The 19671-nt window shown below is 41.3% G+C and overlaps 2 protein-coding genes and 1 long non-coding RNA gene across 8 annotated transcripts in view; 1 reads left to right on the forward strand and 2 right to left on the reverse strand.

Annotated features, from left to right (window-relative positions):
- MTUS1 (microtubule associated scaffold protein 1) overlaps positions 1–1051 on the reverse strand; it is a 127829-nt gene extending 126778 nt beyond the window's left edge. Inside the window, exon 1 of one of the 2 annotated variants that reach the window (XM_072862217.1) lies at positions 468–1051. The gene's annotated coding sequence lies outside the window, so the exon portion shown is untranslated. The remainder of the gene's footprint in view (positions 1–467) is intronic. The other variant, XM_072862216.1, reaches the window with a different exon arrangement.
- An 876-nt stretch (positions 1052–1927) lies between these two features.
- Positions 1928–19671, reverse strand: part of FGL1 (fibrinogen like 1) — a 47190-nt gene continuing 29446 nt past the window's right edge. Inside the window, exons 9-11 of one of the 5 annotated variants that reach the window (XR_012042612.1) lie at positions 19153–19276; positions 15498–15654; positions 1928–1954 (exon numbers count right to left, since the gene is read on the reverse strand). Coding sequence is in view for 2 of the 5 variants with exons in the window: in XM_072862221.1 (XP_072718322.1) it covers positions 19117–19276 (160 nt within the window). In the remaining 3 variants the exon portion in view is untranslated. The other 4 variants (XR_012042613.1, XR_012042614.1, XM_072862222.1 and 1 more) reach the window with 4 other exon arrangements.
- LOC140651982 (uncharacterized) lies at positions 3137–4941 on the forward strand. The gene is made up of 3 exons (XR_012042615.1): positions 3137–3324; positions 3502–3777; positions 4884–4941. It is a non-coding gene; the product is annotated as an uncharacterized lncRNA (long non-coding RNA).

Raw genomic sequence — 19671 nt, forward strand, 5'->3', positions numbered from 1 at the left:
TTCAACTAGCTAAAAAGCTACGCCAGCAACGTACAATTTCCATACCTTTAGAAATAAAACCACCCAAACGCATAACTAACGCGCCCCTGAAGTTTCGACTCCCCAGCCCAGCGGCAAGGCCCCTCGGAGCGGACCTCGCTGCCGCTGCACCTGTGCTGCTCACCCCGGCTGTGGCTCTGGCACAGTCACACCTTGCCGGAGCGCAGGGGAGCGCGGGAGGCGGTTAATCGCCGAAAAGAGGAGAGAACAGAAAGTAAGAGAAGCACAGAGCGGCGGTCGTCCCCGGGCCGCGGCACTGACCCACTTCCCCGGCCACGCACCTCGGCGCCCAAGCAGACCCAGCCCCGCTCCACGCCGCTCCCGCGCCCCGTTATCCGGCCGCCCCCGCGCACCGCCCCGGGAAGCCCGCGCTGAGGTACCGGGGGGGGGGAACTAATACTTTTTTTAAAAAAGAAGTCGGTACTTACGCCGGCGCTTGCACGCCACCCCTCACTTGTAGCTGGGTTACAGAGGAGCAAACTGCCCCGAACCGCCGCGCCGCGCTGCGGCCGCGCTTGCCGCCGGCACCGCGGCCTCCTCCGCCCCCGCGGAGGCCCTGGCAGCGCCGCGCCCGCGCCCAGCCCGCTCGCTCCTCGCGAGGGCCAGGGCGGCCGCAGCAGCGCTGCGCTGCGCCTCCCGCGCTGCGCCCCTCCGCCGCCTCGCCAGCGGCTCCGCGCCCCCTCCCGGGCTGGGCCGGGCCGGGCCGGATCGGGTCGTCCCGAGCGAGGCCCCGCAGCTGCGCTCCGTCCGCACCTGCCCCACAGCGGGCCCCGTACTCCGCTCCCCTCACCTGGCGCCGGGCCGCAGGGCCGGGCCGCCCTTGGGCGGTGCTTTTGTCGGCGGGGGCGTGGGGGCTACTGCCCGCCCCGGGGGGGCCCGGCCGCGCGGCGGCGGGCGGTGAGGGAGGCGCAGGTAGCTGAGCGGGGGAACTGGGTCAGCGACTAAAAATACCGCGCGGGAGCGAGGAGCAGGATCGCTGCGCGGCGCCCGGGAAAGCTGTCGCCCCTCCTGGGGCTTGGCGGCGGTGCCGGCGCCTTTCCGGGCGGAGCGGGGCCCGGCGGACGGGGGGGGCCTCCCCGCAGCTGGGCCGGGGCAGGCGGTCGCGGGCAGGCGGTGACCTTGCCCCAGCCAGGCAAGGTGCGCTAGTTAAAAATCACAACCGACGACGACAAAACCTGGTTCTAATTTTTAACCGTGTGCGGCTTCATAGACAGAGCGTGGGGTGAGAAGATCTCCCGTGGCTGGAGGGCCGGGCCGCTGCCTTCGAGCCCGGCGGCCTTGCCTGGGGTAAATCACCAGCCGGGGAGCGGCAGGTCGGGACGGGCCGCATTCCGCCGGCAGGGCCCGGGCCGGGCCGGGCCGCGCTCCCTCACGCCCCGGGCCTGCGCGGGACGTGGCTGCCTGGCCCCGTCGTGCCCGGGGCTGCTGTCCCAAACGAGGGAGCGTGGAAAACACAGATTGCTGCTGTGAAGTCAGCTGAGAGCTGTCACGGGTGTGCGGTTAGCATAATGGTGCGCAGCAACACTGGGGCAATGTCCAGGTTACAGCAACAAAAAATCCCAGGAGGCTCTGGCTTAAGTTTCCTGATGGCCTAAGCACCGCAATGCCAGACTTCTGCTAAGCTTTGCGTTTGTGCAAAATAGCTTACAAATGCAAACCACATAAAAAGTGTTTGAGTTTAGTAGTGACTGGCCACAACTTTAACTCTGCCTTTTAGCACCCTGTTCCTGGTATTACTTGCTGCCACTTTGTGCTTGACGTCCTGGATTTGAGTGGTCGTAGAGCCAACGCTTTCCTCCAGGGTCTGTCCTCTCACAGGTTTCGGTGGGGAAGGTACATCTCGTGGCAGTCCCCCTGACCCCATGGAGTGGCTGCTGGGGATTCGGCGCTAAAGTAGTGTCTTCAGCTGGTGGTGCTGCCCGTAACAGGAAGCAGAGAGGGAAAATCTTTTACTCATCTTTACAAAGCCCCAAAAAGTAAGTTTTGCCTATGCGATGTCCAAGGAGCAGAAGCCTTCAAATGCCAGCAAGGCTGGAGACGCTTACCCGGTGTGTCTGGTGTACAAGGGCACAGCAGCCTTCAGGCTCACCATGTGCCAATGTAGGAGTCTGTATCCAGGACAGATCTGGTGACTCCATAGGAAATGCTTTCTTGCCATCAAGCTAATTCCCTGACCTTCCCCTCCACCCTCCTCTACTATATATAGTTGCTGGCTATTTATGTATGTGATGAATATGATTCAGAATTAAACATGCCAGGAAGACACTGAATCTTTCAACCTAATAATTAAAAAAGGAATATAGTATGATTGCTTTGTTTCATCACCACATGAAAGAGAACTATTTATTTTTGCTGTGGTTAGCTTAGTAGTAACAAACAAAATATTTTATTCCCATCCGTGAAAAGGAATCTTGCCCATCTTTATGGGCTTCATCCAAAGCGTGCTGGAGTCAGTAGTATTACACGTTAGCACGTGACTGCAAATCTAGAGAGCCAGATTAGAGCAAGAGTGCTTTCGGGCTACAAGACTGAGCATTGTACAAGACCTGGACACCCCAAGAGGGAATAATGCCAATCTTTAGTGAGGGTCCATACGGTGCTCCAGACCTTGGGAGGCAAACCCTTCAGCAGCACAGCTGAAGCACCCTGGCAGGAGTCTGCTGCTGTGGCTGGACGTGTGGAGCGAGGGACATCGTGAGATTTTTTGGTGTCACTCGATTACTGCTCATGTGAAACTGAGTGATAGATAGTTGACATAGCCAGCCTTTTAGCAAAGTTCACAGGCACGGTTCCAACTGTATGTATCGAGGCTAATCTCAATTACAACTTAAAAATGCCTGTGTCGCTGTGGGGATGGTCTGGAAAGTATCGCCTGATCGCTACAGCTGAAAGCTTGTCGTGTTGATCTTTATCCCACCAAAGATCACAGTTCATTCAGTGTTTGCTCCAACCATTCCACTCTGATGGCTGTTTCATTTTTGCTGGTTTTGTTGTTTGTCTAGGCCTTTCATACAGCAGTAATAAAGGGAAAAAATCAATTTAAAAACCAGAGACTTGGATTCTTTTAAAATGAGATCGTAATGAGGGAATTCAGGAACAGTTGCACTGTCATTCCTTTAAAATCTTCCCACTTGGGAAGATGGTATTCAGGTTGATGGTGATAGTTGAAATCACTATGTGGTGGAAAATTTTGTCATCAAAGTGAAAAATCTCATCAAGGAGGATTTCAAAGTGGCCAAGGACTCTCAATGCAAGGAAGGAGGAGGAACTAGAGAGGCCACTGAGGTCTGTATAATTTACATTTTTTGCATCATTTGCTCTTGGAAGTCCCTTTCCTGGGATTCTAATCAAAAGGCGTTGGAAAACAGTTGTTCTGATCAAAACCTCCTGACAGCCCTTTCTTCTCTTGCTAAGCAGCCATTAAATGACTTTTGCTTCTCTGCCTTTTTTTTTCCTCCTCAGCTCTTCTGGTCCATGCATTTGGAGTTTCATAAATATAGGAGGAAGACTCCAGTATTATGTCACTTAATGTTGAAAAAGGAGGGAAGGAAAAAAGAAAGAGGGGGGAAGAAAGGCAAAAAAACTTACATGAGGAAGAGAATAAAAGAAAAAGGATGATGAGGGGGAAGGTAACCAAGACCACAAAGAGGAATAAAGCATGGGAAAGAATTGGAGAGACCAGAGCAAGGGGTGAATATCACAACAGGCGGGACACAGAAGAAATGGAGCAACCAACAGGTTTTTATATTCTTTCCTCATTTCTTGTTAATAGGTGTTAGTCAGGAGTAGGCTCCATGAATGCCTCTGAAGGGGCTGGAATGAAACTACCCTGAGATGGGTGTATGTCTGTCTTTAATAATAGATAGGATTGCAGCAGGTGTAAATAATTTGAAATAGTACCAGGTAACTTGTGTATCAATAACAATAAAAATGCAGCAGCACAGGATGGCCAAGTCTGTGCCCTGTTGGTACCTAGGGTAATGGATGGTTTTGAATAGGTTGTTAGGGAACTCAGTTTCTGTTCCTGACTCTTCATGGTTGCTCATGTACTTTAATATGGTAATCGGCTACAAAAGCAGTCTTGTAACAGGAATTGAAATTCAAATTTCCCCGCTCCCAGCTAGGTACCTTAATTGTTGCATTGCGAAGTGATGCCTTGCTTCCCTGGCCCAGTGAATGTGGATTAGTTTGCTCAGAATTACAGCCTTTCAGCAGGCACAATGAAAGGCATTCCTCCCAGTTAGCCTCTGGCCTGGTGATGAAGGGAGTTTCCTGGGAAGTGCCAGATAGGGATTCAGTGTTGTCCTCAGGACTCTCCCGGTCTAAGCTCTACCTGTTTAGCTGCTGAGAGGACCTCTCCTTCCTCCTGTCATGCTTTTGAAAGACACCAAAATCTAAGTGCAGACCCTGCTCCAGCATAACTCAAGAATTAAATGCTTTAGATGCCAAGAAGGTTGTAGTTGCAGTGTCAGCAATTGGCAACTCAGGTCCTTCTCACGCTGGCTGTTAGAGATTCTGGTCCAAGGTACCGATGCTTCTGGTGTGGTGGGGAATGGGGGCACCTGGCCCAGAGCCAGGCACTCCTGGCTAGGAAACTGGTGCCAGAACTTGGGGGTTGCAGCTCTTAACACTGCAACACCTTGGCCTGTGGTGGATTTATAGTCTGTGATAAGTCCTATCTTGGCTGTATTTGGGAAAACACCATGTTGCGGATTTGTTCACGTTACACAGCAGTGTGTTCATGGGTGATTCTCGGCATTGCAAAGCTGACTTCTGTTAGATAAAATTCCAGCAGGCCGGAGGTTAATGTACTCTGTTGTGATGCTTTTTTTTTTTTTTTTGAGGTGGGGAGAGGGCCAGTGGAGACATGTAATGAATGTCAATAACTGCACTTAATTTCTTTGGCAAGTGGTAAGTACTGTTCCCCTTTGTTTGCTTTTGCAGACTACATTTAAAGTACTGCATAATATAAAGCAAACCTTTCTGGAGGCCAGTGCCAATTTTGGTTGAAGAAAAGTATGGCACCACAGTTGAAAGTCTTCATTATCTTCTGAGGCTCAATTACTAATGAATATTCTTTAATTTTTGTTACCACACACTTCACATTCGTATGAATTCTTTTCTGCCCAAGGCCTATTTGAATAAAATTGTATACTTCAGGCTTTGACAACATAGTGATGATGTATGCTAGAGAAAATCATTAGGAGTAGTCCTGCTGAAAATGTTGAAAATGTCTTTGGATGGTAATTTGGGCTCGATCCTGTAATTTTACTGGTGATTTTACCTGTAATGGCTACAAGTAAAATCATTCTAAGAATCCTTGCTATTTCTCCTCCACAGTTCAGAAAAGAATCAGACTGTGGGTATCCCCACAAAAAGTATTGGTGAACAGACCACAGATCTCTGGGCTAAATTAATCCTTAAGTCTTTTTTTTTTCCCACATGCTTTTCACTGAAACAAGGTTCAGTCCTCAACTTATAAGCAGCACTGGTGGAGAACTAGAAAATACTCTTAATGCTTTAACCATTAGACTAATTGTAGTTCACTTGATTCCCTAATGTAATAAAACTCTTCCTTTTGTGGGCCGTTATCTGTTAGATAAACCCCTACATTGTACGTGTTATTAATTATTTATTCCTTCCATTATTCTTAAATGCACATTAAAGAATTGGCTCATTGTTTCTAGCACAATTCGTAAGAACAACTCTGCTCAATAATTTTTGGAAGCATTTTGTTATGGCAAATAAAGTAATAAGGAAAGTTTTTTAATAAGGAAAGTAAGTTTCATCTTCTATGGAGTTAAGATATCAGTTTAACCATTTTATTCCTATTAATATTTTGAGAAATCAAGCTAGGAGGGTTTTCTTTCCTTCCTGATATTAGTGATTGAGAATTTGTATATTTTTCTTCTAGACTATTTTAATTACTTTTCTATTTTTTCTAGTTAGAAAAAAAATTGACTAATTTTCCCCCTTCTTTAGTGTCATTTCAATGAGCTTACATAGCGATATGCAGAATGACAACTTTACTGTTCTGTACCTACAGTTACCCCTTGGTATTTTCCACATATGCTATTTCCTAAGCAAACATACTTTCACATAAGCAGGTTTATGGAAAAATACCAAATATGGCTATTTGTCTATTCTGAGAGGAAAAAAAGGAGATTGTATAGCCAACATGACAGCCCAGCAGAGTTATCTTTAAAACAGTATTTTCAATCTGTGTGAGTACAATTGAGAATTTAATTGCCTTTGTCAAGGCAATGGGGAAGGGATGTTACAGCAAGGGAGATGGCTAAACCTTGAGAAAGTATAGTGACTAGGAGGATGGCTGCTAGGAAAGGTTAAATCACAGATCACATGAAGAAGATGTTTGAGAGGTTCATATATTGCCACAATGTGAAGACTTCCAGTCAAACCTCCTCCCACTTCCTAAGAGAATAGTGGTGTTCTTTGTAGATGTCAGGAAATGACTGAACAGAAAGAAAATTTAGAATCCTGGTTTTCAGTCATGCTGAACTGGAGCTGATGTTTAAATAACCACAAGGGCACTAACTTGATGAATGACTTGGTCAGAGTAAAGAGGGAGGAAGAGACCTGTGAAAAAAGTGCCTAGAGATGCTAGCTGGCTCTCTCTGTAGGTGGGACTATTTGATGTGATAAAGAGATGATGGTTGACAACAAATTTCTGTGGCACCCCCTAGCAAACTAGAGGAGAAATTGGAGGAGCTCTCCAAACAAGATGCTGGCAGATGAGTCAGAGAAGCTGGAAAAGGAGTGGGAGATAATCTAGCTATTAGAGACAGCGAATAGGGAATGGAGACTTTCAGTCTTGAGTGCACGATGAAATGCAGCCAGCACCACGCGTTCTTACTTTTTTCTATTATGGATTGGTTTTTTTGCCTTTTTTTTTTTTTCTTTAAAGGAAAACACCTTTTCTTCTAAAAGTCCTCCTTAAGATCTTTCTGTTAAAGGAACGATCTGTGGGAAAGAAACGAAGGTGAAGATAAAATTCCAAGAAGACACTTGCATAGACCTATCTGAAAGTGTTTCTTGCCAGGGAACAAGTGCTCCTGAGCCTTTAAGGGCTATGCCTCTGCAACAGCTCCAAGATATGCTTGCCTTCAGCTGTATAAACAGTGGTTAACAGGGGTCTGCAGAATAATTATTGGCACTAAGACTTATTTAAGGGAAACTAATAGAATGGAAAGGTTACACAACTAGTTTCTTTTCCTACTTTTCAGTGTTTTCATTGCTAGCTCACTATAGACAATGTTTTGAAGAAATAAAATTTTGCTGAAGTAAAACTAATTCCATCCTTATCTGTAGCAGGTCAGCTGTTTCAAGGTGCTGAAAACTATTTGCTTCTGTGACTTTTCTGTGATTAAGGTACAAATAAATCATATTGCTATTGCAGCATCTCCCCGATGTGAGGCTTGGATGTGAGATTAAGTTAGCACGGTTTAGCAAGCATCATTTGCACAGTGGTAAATGTGGACATGGGGATGAATAGGCTCTTAGCCAGCAGCAAATACATGGTGATGTGACTTGTTCTGACAGGAGAGAACGCTAAGCTAACTTGCACATAGTTTGCCTATAGCAAATGCAAAGTAATACATGCTGACAATTTCTGCAGACCAGCTGATGCATAGTAAGTTGTTAATAGGTGCTAACTTGGTGGTGCTTCTCAGCTCACAAGGCAATGTAATGTAGTGTACCACACTGCTCTTTGCTTAGACCCTGTTCTATCGGTAATGGGATTTTTTTCTGGCCTTTCAGTAGGCTTGTATGGGATTCAGATCTCTGTGTATGTGAATGTGTATTGCATTAGACACACAGCACCTGAATATTGCAAGTTAGGCCAACGTTCATACTGGCTGGAATAGTCCTATTTAGAAGGAGGTATGGTATATGTAACGGGGCAGAAACAACAGAGAAATGGGAGTAATTGTGATAAAGGTAGTGCATACTAAACAGAGACTTGCACCAACAAAATAGAGAGGAAAAGCTCGAAACTGGTTCTGTGTGGCAACAAGATGTCCTCATCTGAGCCTTACTGAGACAGGATGGAACAAAACAATGCTGTGAGGAAGCTGCATTGCAGCAGCCTACGGCAGGATTTAGCACTGATTACTCGAAAGGGAACTGCTAAAGGTGAAAAGTCAGATAACCAGAGAATGAAAACCTTTCCTCTTCTCTTTCCCCATCCTCTCTAATATGGACAGACGAATTCCAACATTAATGAAGGGACAGCATGTGCTTTTGATTTGGTGATTGAAACTGAATGCTGTTCTGTATGCGTGAAAGGTTACTGAATGGACAATAAGAGACTGGGGGAAAACAAGTAAAGAAAACACAAAACAAGCCTTTTCTGCATGTCATTTTTAAGAAATGGTATGTGTCCAATGGGAGCAAGAAAATTAATATAAATTTAGGATTTTTTCCCCTCCCGGGTGGTAACACAAGCCAAAGGGAAGAAGACAAGAAAACACATATGGGATTTAGAGTGAAAATAATCCAATGGGAAAAAAATTTACAAATTTTCTTATTTGCATTTAATGTGTTTTAGTCCCATTGCAGCATAGATCACTTAGAAGTCTTACCTGAACTCATGTCTGAACTGATCCTTATTTTCCTTAGAACAGGTCTGATGTATTATTTTTGCTTGCCTCAATACTTGTTCTAACTGACCAAAGAAACTTTGCTAGGGAAAACCCCACAACTTAAATGCAACAGCCTAGAAGACTGTTGTTCTTGGCATAGTTCTAATGGCAGGACAGGCCTTACATAAGAAAATTTAGTCCTGTCTAGGGTTCAAGTCACTTGACTTTACAAATTGGACAAGATCACTGTTGAATCAGGTGCATCTGAAATAAGAACAACATTATTTTGTTGGAAAAGTGCAGGTAAATGAGAAAGGTTGTGCATGTATTATGTGTCTACAGCACTGTTCACCTGGGGTGCAGTAGGATTTATCTATGAAATTATGTGTTGTTGATATTTCATACTGTAAAGACATTGTAAATAAATTATTAATAAGCCAGATAAATTTTGAATTAATATTTTAGATGTGTTATTTTGGCTATTGTGCAGTCTTAAGGATTAACTGGAAGTATTATTAACTGTAACAAAAAAGAAAAAGCCAAACATATAAAGTTACAAAATCATTAGCGTTAACATTGTCTGGGCAATCTATTTCCTTCTTTGTTTTCACTTTAGTTCCTTTTTCTGATAGGCCAGTAGTCCTGGATAGTAGGAGGAAAATTTAAATTGGAGTAGGAACAAACATGTTAGTTTCTTCATTGCTAGCTACTTGCTTTCCCTTAGCTGAACTTAAGGCCAGCATGTAGATAAGCCACCAAGATGCAATGTTGGAATCTTTTGAAGGCAGAAGTCAGTTTATTTGCACAAGGGATTATAAAAACATGTATGTTTTCTATTGTGACGAGCTTCTGAGTCAGAGCTGGAATGTGCAGCGGAAGAGTACTCATCCCTGCTGTCCCACATGGCGCCCTCCTTAACCACAATCTCTTGCTCAGCCTCCTATTAGTGGGCATTTGTCAGTTTTTGTAATTTTCCAGTCTGAAATGCAAACTGTAGTAACACATAGCATTTTCTAAGCCCCGTGTATTACTAGGATTCTCCAAGGAATTCTTGTATGCCTGAATTTTTTGCCCTACTTTGTATGTATCACAGAAAACTGACTGAAATACCATACTATGCACATTGACTTGTACTTCTGGATTTCATTTCCCATTTACGATGAGCAGCTTGCAGTGTGTTTAAAATGGCTATAACAGGCAGTGCTCTTATTAAGAGTTACTGATCCTGTCTGTCTCTGTGAATATTGATATAATGGATGGTGGTGCCAACTAGAGCTGATTACTTCCTGCTCTTCAGTACTGCCATCTCTGTGGAAGTTGAAGCTGTAGACTTCCTTAATTAATCGTGCCAGTCTAGAAACCGAAGACAATAAGGGCTAAGTATAGTGGAGCCTTCTGCTATAGTCAGCACTTCTTTCCTTTAAATACACAGCTTGGATGTAAGCTAGCAAAGGTAATCTTTCAGGGAGAACTCTGGGCATTTTAAATACAGGGTATCTGAAATACTTGCACAGTACACCTCTCCCAGACTAAATTCATTGCTGTACAAAATGCTTCTGAAATGGAGCCATTCTGCTACCTTAAATCAGTATGCAGACAGTGCACAAAAGCCTTAACCTCTCTTCCTATGTTGTATATAGTTTAGGAACTACTGCTAGTAAGGTTTTATCCAAGTGAAAAACCTGAAGATTCTTGGTTATAGGTAGAGATCAGACAGAACTAGTAGCCTAGCCTAGTAATAGAATAAAACATAGTCCTTGAATTACATGTTTCCTGAGGAGGTTTCAAAGTGCTCTGTAAAATTGTTAAATTGTATTTCTCTCATACATGAGGACACTATCAAAGAGTTCAGTGACTTGCTACGTGATACAGAGAAAATCAGAAGTGATCAGGGAAAGCATTCATTCTCATTCTTACATCTACGAATTCTAGGTTTTACTTCTTAAACTGAAAATGCATACATTTGGGTTTTATTCTTCTTCATATTAAGAAAATGAGATCCATGGGTTAGAAGGGTTCCAGATTTTCCCTGCCTTTCAAAATCTGTATGTCCCAGAGAAGGGATTTTAATTTTGGTCACTCGTTCTCTTCCCACTGTGATTGGACTCCTTGATGGTAAAATAGGCAGTGAAATAAACAGTACTGCAGTGCTTTTTTATTTCAGAGAATAATATAGGCTTTGCTTAAAATATTTATTTTTATCAAATAATCTAAGAAATACATTTGTAGCTGAAGATTTTTGTCATAACATTTCCAAGAAGCAGTCTGCTGAAACTTCTTTGTTTTTAATGAGTAAGCATAAATACACCCCAATGAAGGCTTTCTCTGGTATCACATCAAGAGTTCCTTGTATTTAAATTAGTGGGTCAGCAAGAAAGGACACTGGAACCTTTTATTAGCAGCTGACTTTTCTCGAGTCTCATTTTACATTTTTGGTTCCAGCACTATTCAACTGAAAGGAGATACTGTAGGTAAAAAAAAAAGAAAGGGGAGGTGAATAACAGAGACAAGGCAGCTGCCGGACATCAGCTTCCACTGCATTCTTCAAAAATATCTGTATCCTCACAGATACTATAAAGAACCATAACGTGGCATGTTTCCTTGTGAAACAGGTAGTCTTTTGTATTCTCTGGTAAGAGCTTTTCATGAGCAAAGTCTATGATACAGAGTTCAGTATTTTTTTAAAGCTGTCTTAGATGAAGCGGCTGCCCATCAAGTAAGAAACAAAGGCAAATATCCATATAAATTATATTTCATCTGCTGAAATCATTATGGTAGTGCTGTTCTCTAAGGAAGTCCATATTTTCCCTACAGTCACTTTGTGATGTACCAGAAGACCTCAAAAGTGAATTTGATAACATTATTATTTCTGTCAGGAACTCTTCCTGTGTTGGACAGCCTGATGCTCATTCCTCATCCTTAGTGACAGTGTCCTTTGAAAAGCTGCAGGATATCTTAATTTCTCTCAAATTTTGGTTTTGAGAGTTAATTAGTGTACAAATGACAGAGGCATTGTGAGACCTACATAGAGAATGTATAGCCTGTTACCACATGCGTCAACAAGTAAGTCTGAGATGTCATGGGCAATCTCTTCCTTGCTTTCTAGCTCTAGCTCTTTCCAGCTCTAGCTGGACATAAGCACAGATACTTTTGTTGTTCTGGTAACACAGGAGAAGGTTGTTGATCATTCGTATATGATGAATTACAGAGTACATACAGACTTATAGGGCTATAGTCCCTATAGAATGCTATATGCTGATACCTTTTTAATGAGAAAGTAGAATAATAGAAAGGATTTGTTGTTAAAACTGTGTTTTCCCTGGGACACAATGTAAACTGCCTGCTTGAGGAGCAGATGACAGGCCTAATTCATGCCCAGTGTAACTCTACTGGACTCAGTTGATCTGCGTGATATTAATTTTGTACATTCTTTTGGGGAGAGAAAAAAAAAAGAAGTTGAGAATTACATAGCTGGGAAGGTGTCCAATTAGTATCTTATATATGAAACTTTTATGCCAGGTTTAGAGGCTCAAGTGCTTTAGTTTAATGTTGGGGAGTTAAAGAGAAATATAAAGTAGAATTTAAAGTTATTGTCATGGATTGCAAATATTAATGACTTTTTTTTTCAAGTTGTGTAAACATAAAAAGGAAGCCCTTCCCTTCCTTCAATGGTCTAGAATTTTTTCCTTAGAAAATTGAGGTTAAGAGTGACTTGTGTTCTTCCAGAAGGGTGTGATTTTTCTGTTTTCTTTTTCTCTTTACTGAGTCAGAGGGGTAGTGAAACCAACTCAGAAGCTGTTAAGGCCCTTGTTAGGAAGAGTCAGTAAGAGGAATAGATGAGAACTGTGCTCAGATCTGTAATTAAGCATGCTGCATAACAGAGGTAGAGAGGATTCAGTGACAGAGGACTGGAACAATTTGAATTAGCATTATTTCAAAAACTTTCAAGGGATATTTAAAATGAGTCATTCAAAGTTATTAGAAAATAAGAAAATGGAGATGCATTACAATCATTAAAATCCCCTTCATCACAAGATAAAATGTTTGTACATCTTGCAAGTGTTAATAATTCAAACTTAGATAGTACCCTATAGAGTGAGACTTGCAAGACTTTCTAGCAATTACATGCAGCATGAATTTTACATTTGCTGAGTACCACATGAATAACCCACTGATTTCAGGGAGTGCTTTTCCCAGATGGGTGTATGGCACCTTGGCAGGAGATGGATTTCCTGCTGTCCCTGCAGAGAATTCACTGTGGCACAAGCACTTATTTCATCCTGCTGGTGCCACAATTGTTCACAAAATCTCAGTTTCCTGATCATGAGAAACATTCAAATGCTTTATTATTTGTGTTATGATATAAAGGTGGGCCTCACTCCAGTAAAGTTCCCTTGAATTTCAGGGTAGTTGAGATGTGAAAAATAGAAAGACATGTCCTGCTTTCAGCTGGGATAGAGTTCATTTTCTTCCCAGTAGCTGCTATAGTGCTGTGTTTTGGATTTTAGTATGAGAATAATGTTGATAACACACTGATGTTTTAGTTGTTGCTAAGTAATGTTTACACTGGTCAAGGACTTTTCAGCTTCCCATGCTCTGCCAGGTGCACAAGAAGCTGGGAGGGGGCACAGCCAAGATGGTTGATCCAAACTGGCCAAAGGGCTGTTCCATACCATATGATGTCATGCTCAGTATAGAAACTGGGGGGAATTGGCCGGGGGGAGCAATCGCTGCTTGGGGACTGGCTGGGTGTTGGTCAGCGGGTGGTGAGCAGTTGTATCACTTGTTTTTTCCTGGGTTTTGTTCCTCTCTTGCTCTCTTGTTGTTTTCCTTTTCATTACTATTATTATTATTATTATTGTTATGTTCCAATTATTAAACTGTTCTTATCTCAACCCATGAGTTTTCTTACTTTTGCTCTTCAGATTCTCCCCCATCCCACCGGGGGGCGAGGGTGAGCGAGTGGCTATGTGGTGCCTAATTACCGACTGGGGCTAAACCACAAGAGATCCTATCAGGGAGGAGCAGTAGAGGAATCATAGCAGGAATACAGTAGTGCACATATGTTAGTTCAGGTAGTGTTCAGACCTTTCACAGTTTTGTTTCGGTTTGCTAATCGCAGAAGATATGAATTACTGTTACAATGCAAGGCTTTTTAAATTAAAGATACTGCAATTTAACTGTCTAAATGTTCCATACCTCAAGATAATTAGATGCTGTGAATTTCCATATGCTTTAGGTAACCATAGGAACTCATGTATGATTTCAAAAGTGAGTTAAGGACTAAATTCATTTAATAATTTTTGACTTGTTTTCTATCATTTAATAATTAACTTAATCAGGAGAAACGTTTGTACTAGTTTACAAATGTAGTATTGCCTAAGAATATACATGTACAGAGCACCATCTAGTGCAGGATATCACTAACATAAAAGCCTTTCTGCTCATATGTCACTCGTCTGTGTTTAGCTAATTTAATATGAACGATCATGTTGCAGTAAGTGCCAGCCCAGTGGCTCCTGTGGCAGTATAATTTTGCAATTACATGGGAGACCATGGATTGAAAATTACTTGGGACTTTTTGCAAGGACAACAAAACTGGATGCACTGAAATTCAGGTAATCATTTGTGAGAACCATATACTTTTAAGAGGAATCTGCTTATCTTGCTGCCCACAGTGTTGGGTGATATATTCATTAAATAATTCAATCCAATCTGTTTATAAACTAGGTTGGACACTGATTCTCACAATAGATTTAGAGACCCAACTGCCATTTAGGTGCCTTAAGTACACCATTCAGCCGCTCAGAGCCTTTGCTCAGCTTCTGCAGAACCTTAGAGCTACCCAGGTTCCTTAAGCCAGGCATTCATAGGTATGTAAAACACGACTAACAGGCAAGATTAAAGATCTGACTGTTGTTAAGAAGGGAAGAAAATAAGAAAGGAAGGAAGCTTAGATTCTATTGGAGACAGGTAAAACAAACTCATACACAGGCATTTATGAGTTGCTGAGGAAGGATGGAAAAAGGCGAGCTACAGGGTTATTTTTGCAAAGGCCATATTTTGATTCTTCTGCAAGCAAACAAACATACGAATTTGGCTCCAGAGTTGTTTAATCAATATTTGGATATCAACATTATGTTTCTGATGCAATCTATTTAGCATTAGGGTAGGATTAAGAGGAACTGTCTTAGTTAACTGAAGGTGTAGCAATGACAAGCTGGATTTCATCCTGCACTAAACAAAGGTTAAGGAGGCCCTTGGGTACTTGGAAAAGATGATTTTTGGATGAACACTATGAATTCAACAAAAAACTAATTAAGCATCAAAGAGCCACTATCACTGTAAAGTTTTACATTTTCTTTAAAGAAGCACTTTAACAGAAAATGATAACTTTTCCCTCTCTGGGCGTACATTGCATATGGATTTTGGCTGAATGCTTGAAACCTTGCCGATTTCCCAATTCTCAGACCTACTCTGAGAAAACAGCAAGCATATGCTCATATTCATTTCAAAGTACCTCCTGGTTTTGAATAGCTGGTTTTTTTGCTTTCTAAGTTGACCTCTTAATAGACAATTTAAAAAAAACAAGACAGAAATAAGTGGAAATTTTTGACAATTCAGATACAGAATACTGCCCTGGATACTTTTTCGGCTCTTTCTACCTCTTTTACAACTGCCAAAGAGAACCTACTACTGAAGAAAAAGCTGCATTTTCATTCTTTTTGAGCTAATGAGGAGTAAACTAAAGAAACATGATAGGAATGTTCACCTGGTTTGATTCCCCTTTCTGGCTATACCATTTTCCTAACAGCGAGGAGAAGTAGCTTTGACAGAACAAAATGTTATACTTACAAAAGGGGTTCAAGAATTGGCATCAGGACTAACAGTTTTGGGAATGGTGGGGAGAGGTAGGCTCTAGCTAGGCAGTAGAGCTGAAGAGAAGAGTCTCCGCTGGAAAGCAGCAGGCCAGACTGCGGTACCTCAGGTCTGTCAATGCATATTAGACATTCTAGGGAAAACAAATGTTGTAGCATATAAGGCTCTTTTACTGCTCATTTAATTCACCTGGGCTTGTGGTTTCCATTCTTTTAATCTCCAAAATGTTTAGCAAATGGAAGAAAACAGAAGTAGACAACTGAAAATATAAAGGTGTTCTCCTTGAACAAGTATTACAGAAAGATGCATTTTTGATTACACGTTGCTGGTAGCTATCATTATGTTCTTTATTAAATCATGCCTGACAAAACATTTTCCTTGTTATTTCCTTGATTCTTATTCTTCTTCTGTTGGGTTATATGATTTGTATCACATAGTATGTATTCATTTTCAGCTATTTGGGAGTTATGTTGTTCTGTCTAATGCCTGAACAAATAAACTGGCCTTTGTTCTGCTATCTTGTAAGAAAAAAGACTACCTTAAAACTTGTTCATACCTGTTGAGGAAATAAATTAATACAAACAGGCAAGCCAGGCAGAGAAAAGAATTCTCTTTCAAGCTGTACTCTCTTGTCTAGTAGCTATTTAAACCTGCCTTTTGAAAATAAAGGGTTTGCTTATTTGAGAACAGTTATATGACCATTTTGAATTACAACACTTCCACATGTTTTTCATGTGTCCAAAAAGATTTATTACATAAAGAAAGGCCATAGAAAGATGGTGGGAATTAAATACTGTATTTGCATATTGCTAGCAGTATGCTAGATGCTTTTAAGACAACTAGGATATCAAAGTCCTTGTTCTGAAGAGCATTCAGTCCAAATAAACATATAAATACATTGTAAGATGTACAAAGAAAGATTTGATCCTCCTTCATTTTATGATTTCCAAGAGAGAAAGGGAGTCAAATTTTACACGACAATGTAAGAGCACCCTAACTCTGCTGAAAGACTTCACTAGCGTTCTCGTAAGTAAAGAGGATTTATGATGCAGCAAACAAAAAAATTACTGCAGATTTTTTGAGCACAGTCTGTACATGTTAAGAGTCTTTTTTGTGCGCTAGAGATCCAACTTTGCTGTACTTAAATCCTCCATGTCTTTTATTTAAATTGTGTGGAATATGATCTGTCTTGATACTCTCCAAATACATGAGCTAATCTTTCCATTTTCCTCTGAAAAACTAAGGGTGTTTTTACAATTTATACATAATGTCATCCACGTTTTTACAAAGAATTAAATCCTCCTCCTCTTAGAGTAGCAAAAGAATTTGAAAATCATGATGGGAAACACTGTACTTAACGGCATCTTTTTAAACTACTCCAAAACTTCCATCGTATTATTAGTGACCCATACCTACAGACCTGCTCACAGAGTTACACAGGAACCCATTTTAAATTCTGTAATAAAATTGGATAAAAGTACATATCAGATGTTCTGTTTTAATGTTGAATGCTGAATATATATCTGTATGTAAGTATATACATATATACATACACACACATGCATAGGCTGGTATGCCTTCCTGTCAGATACAGAATTTAATTTGGTTTAACTGATTAAACAAGGTTCCAAATAAGCAGCTGTAGAGCTATCCATTGATCCTCTCATGTAGAAGTACAGGGATGTGCTAAAGGCTATAAATCTCTAGCAGAGTATCTATTGATACATCATGAAAAAGATTGGATTGTCTAGAATACCTGCTATTACCACAAAAAGCACATACCTCAAAACCTCTATACCACAGATTTTTATCAGCACCATTTTTACATGATTATGTTCTTTTTAGCTGTCTGAACCCCATTTTTTTCTCTATTTAATTCCCTTGTTTTGTTTAGGTGTAATCTGATTTATCTTATTGAGTGAGATAGTTTCATATGAACCTCTCTTTTTTTCCCCTCAGTTATTCTACGCATCCTCCCTCCTTTATTCCATGCAATTCTTTCAAGGATTCTTGCCAAACTTTTGGTTTTGGAGGATGGAAATGGAAGGAAAAATGGCCATGCAGGGAGTTATTCAGCTGACCTGTATTCATATCAATATAGTTATAAATTGACTGACAGATTGCCAAAAGTTAGTTTCAATTATGCTAAGCTTGACTGAAACTGGCTGCCAGGTTCAAAAACTGTATTTGGACAGACGGAAAGAGACTGGCAGTCCAACCACAAAAGCAAAATTATTTTAGGAAAGCAGGGAAATAAAAGTGCCCAATTTTGTCTCAGATCCATGTGTTTTTTAAAATCTTCATTTGCACCTGCTCAGCAGAAATGGATTACATTTAATTAGATAGCTTTCTAGAGTGTGTTCCTGTCTTCTCCATGGCAGCAAGCACTAACTAGCAATTCTTGTTATTACTGGCTATTAGAGTCTATTGAGGTGCTAGGCACAAAAGCCGGGGTAGGCAGAGCCTCTGTTATGATTTTTCTTGTACATCTGCAGCTTGAGAAGGGGGAAAGCTCAGGAAGCCAAGACAAGGACACAGGAAAAGGAGAAGATAATAGGCTTAGAAGCAGAACCACTTTGAAGTGACTGAACAGGGCATTCGAATGTGGAGAGTTGTGGAGACTAACAGATACATAAAGAAGAAAAAGATTTATAGAGTCAAGCACTAAGAACCTCTAAAATGCCAGATTTTAGTGGCACATGAAATACACTTCCCTCTGCACATGCATTATGATAGCCTATGTTCAAAGTGTAGCTCACGTTAAAATTAGTTGCAGCTTTTGTTATTTAGCCTTTTGGTAAACTCCAAGTGTCAATAGATTAAAGTCCATGTTTTGTTACCAAATGTTACCAAAAAAAAAGAAAGGCATAATGGTTACCAAGAAGAAGAAAGGTGTAATTACTGACCATCTAAAAATGTTAGATTGAAATGATGTGACCAGCCCTAGAAATGCTTCAGCAACAACAGACAATCCACTTCTGTATGCTGGATTCAATTGATTCTAGCCTGGTAGCATCCCTTCTCTTCCTTCAGTTCCCTGTCTCATTCTTTACACTTTTTATGTATGCTATGTACACAACACAGGCAACAAATAAATCAGAGGAATTTACAGGCAACTCACTTCTAAAGCCTTGAATCATTCACTTCTAAAGCCTTGAATCATTCCAAAGAAAGTATGTTCCATCCACTGAGTAAACCAGCCTTATGCTTGTATTTAAATAGTTTTTTGGTTGTAATACGTACAATTCATTTTGATTTTTGAGACAACACAGTGACAATACTGTTTTTTTAAAAGGTGAAAGGATTTGTAGTTACTGCAGAAGCCAAAAATTCTCCATGTTGATGAAGATGTACTTATTCCTAGGTTAGTGCCTGCCTTTTAAAAAAAATCCTGTACACATATTAGCACTAGTATTTGTACCTACAGATTCATAGGCCAGATTGTCTTCTCATTTACGTCTCATAAAACTACTGGGTACAGAGGAATTATTCCAGATTTATATATGCATAGATGAGAAGCAAAGATCTGCCCATCTGTTTTAATTTGTATTGATTTGCTAAAAGATTAACTAGATAAATCGCCTTAATAAAATACTTAAACAATACTAGGTTCAAAGTCTGCGGGTCTGACCTTCATGACAACGGATTTCAGAGAATACCACCACCCATGCCAAGTGTACCAAACAATCCCGTTGTCTGTCTTTGCAGCGTAGGGGCCTTTGTAGTACAAACCGTTCAAGTTGGCAGAGTGACACCTGGTGGAAAAGTAAAGGAAAACAGAAATAAGCCCTCCTGTCGAAAAGTCGCAAGCATTTGTAGTTTCTGTGCGAGTCAAAGATTTCGCCATGTTGGTAACAGCCCAGTTTGACAGCTGCAAAAATTTGCATTTGCGGACTTCAGTGCGCCTAAACAATGACAGTTTCATTAGGCACAACTGCTCTTAGCTTCTTTGAAACAAAAGTTCTTTTTGTTGTTTCCACATGTTTTCTGACATTACTAGCTCTCTGAGTTTTACCTGCTAATCTGTTTCACTGGAGAATTATTCCAGAGTTGTTCAGGTCATGTGTGGCAGCAGGGCATACACCAAGCAAAACTCTGGGAAAGAAATACTGTGCTGCTTTTCGTTGTTCCAGAGTAGCCCCTTGTAAGT

Source organism: Ciconia boyciana, chromosome 5, assembly GCF_034638445.1.
Source record: "Ciconia boyciana chromosome 5, ASM3463844v1, whole genome shotgun sequence".
NCBI lineage: Eukaryota > Metazoa > Chordata > Aves > Ciconiiformes > Ciconiidae > Ciconia > Ciconia boyciana.